The sequence below is a fragment of the Rousettus aegyptiacus genome, unplaced genomic scaffold (genome assembly GCF_014176215.1).
Source record: "Rousettus aegyptiacus isolate mRouAeg1 unplaced genomic scaffold, mRouAeg1.p scaffold_m13_p_5, whole genome shotgun sequence".
Classification (NCBI taxonomy): Eukaryota; Metazoa; Chordata; class Mammalia; order Chiroptera; family Pteropodidae; genus Rousettus; species Rousettus aegyptiacus.
Window position 1 is genome coordinate 23,083,160 of NW_023416308.1, and position 2,091 is coordinate 23,085,250.

The window sequence follows — 2,091 nt, forward strand, 5'->3', positions numbered from 1 at the left end:
CAGGAGGTATTAGATTGGACACAATAACAGCACATGCATGGGACTGTGACTCATATTTTAAAGTTTTGATTAGGTTTCTCAAGCAAGAAATAAAGGAAATAATTCAGAAAAAGAAGGTACGGAGTGACACATGATGGGAAAGAGACTTTTCCAGACTATAGATGCTCAAAAGCTAAAGAGTGTCATATTGCTATATTTTCTGTTGGTTTTGGTTGCATAGAAGAAAGGAGATTGCCAACCACTGCTAGAAGATGCTTTCATTATGGCCAAGGACTGAGTTTTTATCAATTCTATGGAAGAAAAAAAGGAATGAGGTGATAGTGATAGTGATGGCGTGACTGGGTCCACATAGCCAGCTCATCCTTAGTATTTCTTCTGATCTGTGTTTCAGTGATACTTAGACCTTTCAATGATACCCAGATAAAAATGGCATAAAAGTTCATAGGAATAGAAATGATGTCAATAGAGTCCCATTAAATGAGGATATAATTGACAGATGAGCTAAAAGTAAATGTGTCAGTTCGTTCAATATAAAAGCCAATGACTTAGACAAATAAATTACCCTTACATTATTTCTGTGCACAAGAATATTTTTCTGTCTAACATTTTCTTCAGGGCAACATTGACATCTTTATTCCTTAGGCTGTAGATCAGGGGGTTTAACATCGGCACAACAGTAGTATAAAACACAGAGGATACTTTCCCTTGGTCCATGGAGCTCACAGATGATGGCTGCAGGTACGCGAATGCTGCAGATCCAAAGAAGACTGCAACAGCCAAGATGTGGGAGCTGCAAGTGCTAAAGGCTTTGGACTTGCCTTCAGCGGAACGGATGTGGAGAATGCGGACAATGATGAAGATGTAGGAGCTAAGGATGGTTAGGGCGGGGGCAAGGATGTTAATTGCACTTAAGATTAGAATTACTAATTCATTGACATAGGTGCTAGAACAGGAGAGTTTTAATAAGGGGAAAAGATCACAGAAATAATGGTTGATCACATCAAATTTGCAAAAATGAATTCTAAAAAGGAAGCCTGTATGAGCAAATGCACAAACCAGGCCTATCGTATACACCCCCCAAACCAGAGAGAAACAGGTCCGATGGGACATGATGACATTGTAAAGCAAGGGGCTACAGATGGCAACGTAGCGGTCATATGCCATTGCAGCCAACATATAACACTCTGAGATAGCAAAAAGAAGGAAGAAATAGAGCTGAGTCATGCATTCAGGGTAGGAGATGGTGTTCTTCTCTGCCACAAAGTTTACCATCATTTTTGGGGTAATGACAGTGGAATGGCAGAGATCAATGAAGGACAAGCTGCTGAGGAAATAGTACATAGGGGTGTGTAGGTGAGAACTGAGCCCTATCAGTGTGATCATGCCAAGGTTCCCCACCACTGTGACCACATAGATTCCTAGGAAGAGGAAGAAAAGGGGCAGCTGGAGCTCTGGCTGTTCTGTCAGTCCAGTGAGGGTGAATTCAGTCACTGTGGAATGATTTCCAGGGTCCATATCTTCTCAGCAGGTTCTAAGTTTAAGAAAAAGAAAATAAATGTACTGGGGTGTGTGTATGTGTGTGTGAGTACACGTGAAGGGGAGCATGCTTATGTGGAAAACATTAGTTTATCCCTTATCAAAGGAAATTCATAATGCAAGGATCTCTTGAATTTCTTTTGCAACTCTGAGACAACCAATGATTCTGGTTGACCGGAGAAAGAATTACAGACTTCAAGAAACTTATAATTAAGATACTTAATAAATTTTTAAAAGAAAACACCAATTTTTCATTTTAAGTCAGACAGAAGGAACATTACTACTCTTGTTTCTGAGGACTTTTTAAATTCCTTCCATATTCTCTATATACGTATTACTATCATATATGTAAAATGGCACAATATTTTCTTTTTAGTCTGAATAGGTAATATTAGTGTGTGCTTTCTATAATTTATAAGCATAGGATTCTTAAGCCTGTGAAAAGGAGTGTATCGATCTGAGCAATTTTTCTTACTAGAATCCCGAGTCAAAACAGCTGAAGGAATGGGTGACTACCAGTATTTTTCAGCCTGGGATTCTGCTGCTGTATCCATC

At 39.2% G+C, this 2,091-nt stretch overlaps 1 protein-coding gene across 1 annotated transcript; it reads right to left on the reverse strand.

Annotated features, from left to right (window-relative positions):
* Window positions 1–564: 564 nt before the first annotated feature.
* Window positions 565–1,515, reverse strand: LOC107521835 (olfactory receptor 8G1-like). The gene has a single exon (XM_016166896.2). The coding sequence runs from the start codon at window positions 1,513–1,515 to the stop codon at window positions 565–567; it is 951 nt and encodes a 316-aa protein (XP_016022382.2).
* Between the last annotated feature and the right edge of the window lie 576 nt (window positions 1,516–2,091).

Coding starts and splice junctions, on each gene's coding strand:
- LOC107521835 (XM_016166896.2), bottom strand. CDS start 1,515: ATGGACCCTGGAAATCATTCCACAGTGACTGAATTCACCCTCACTGGA.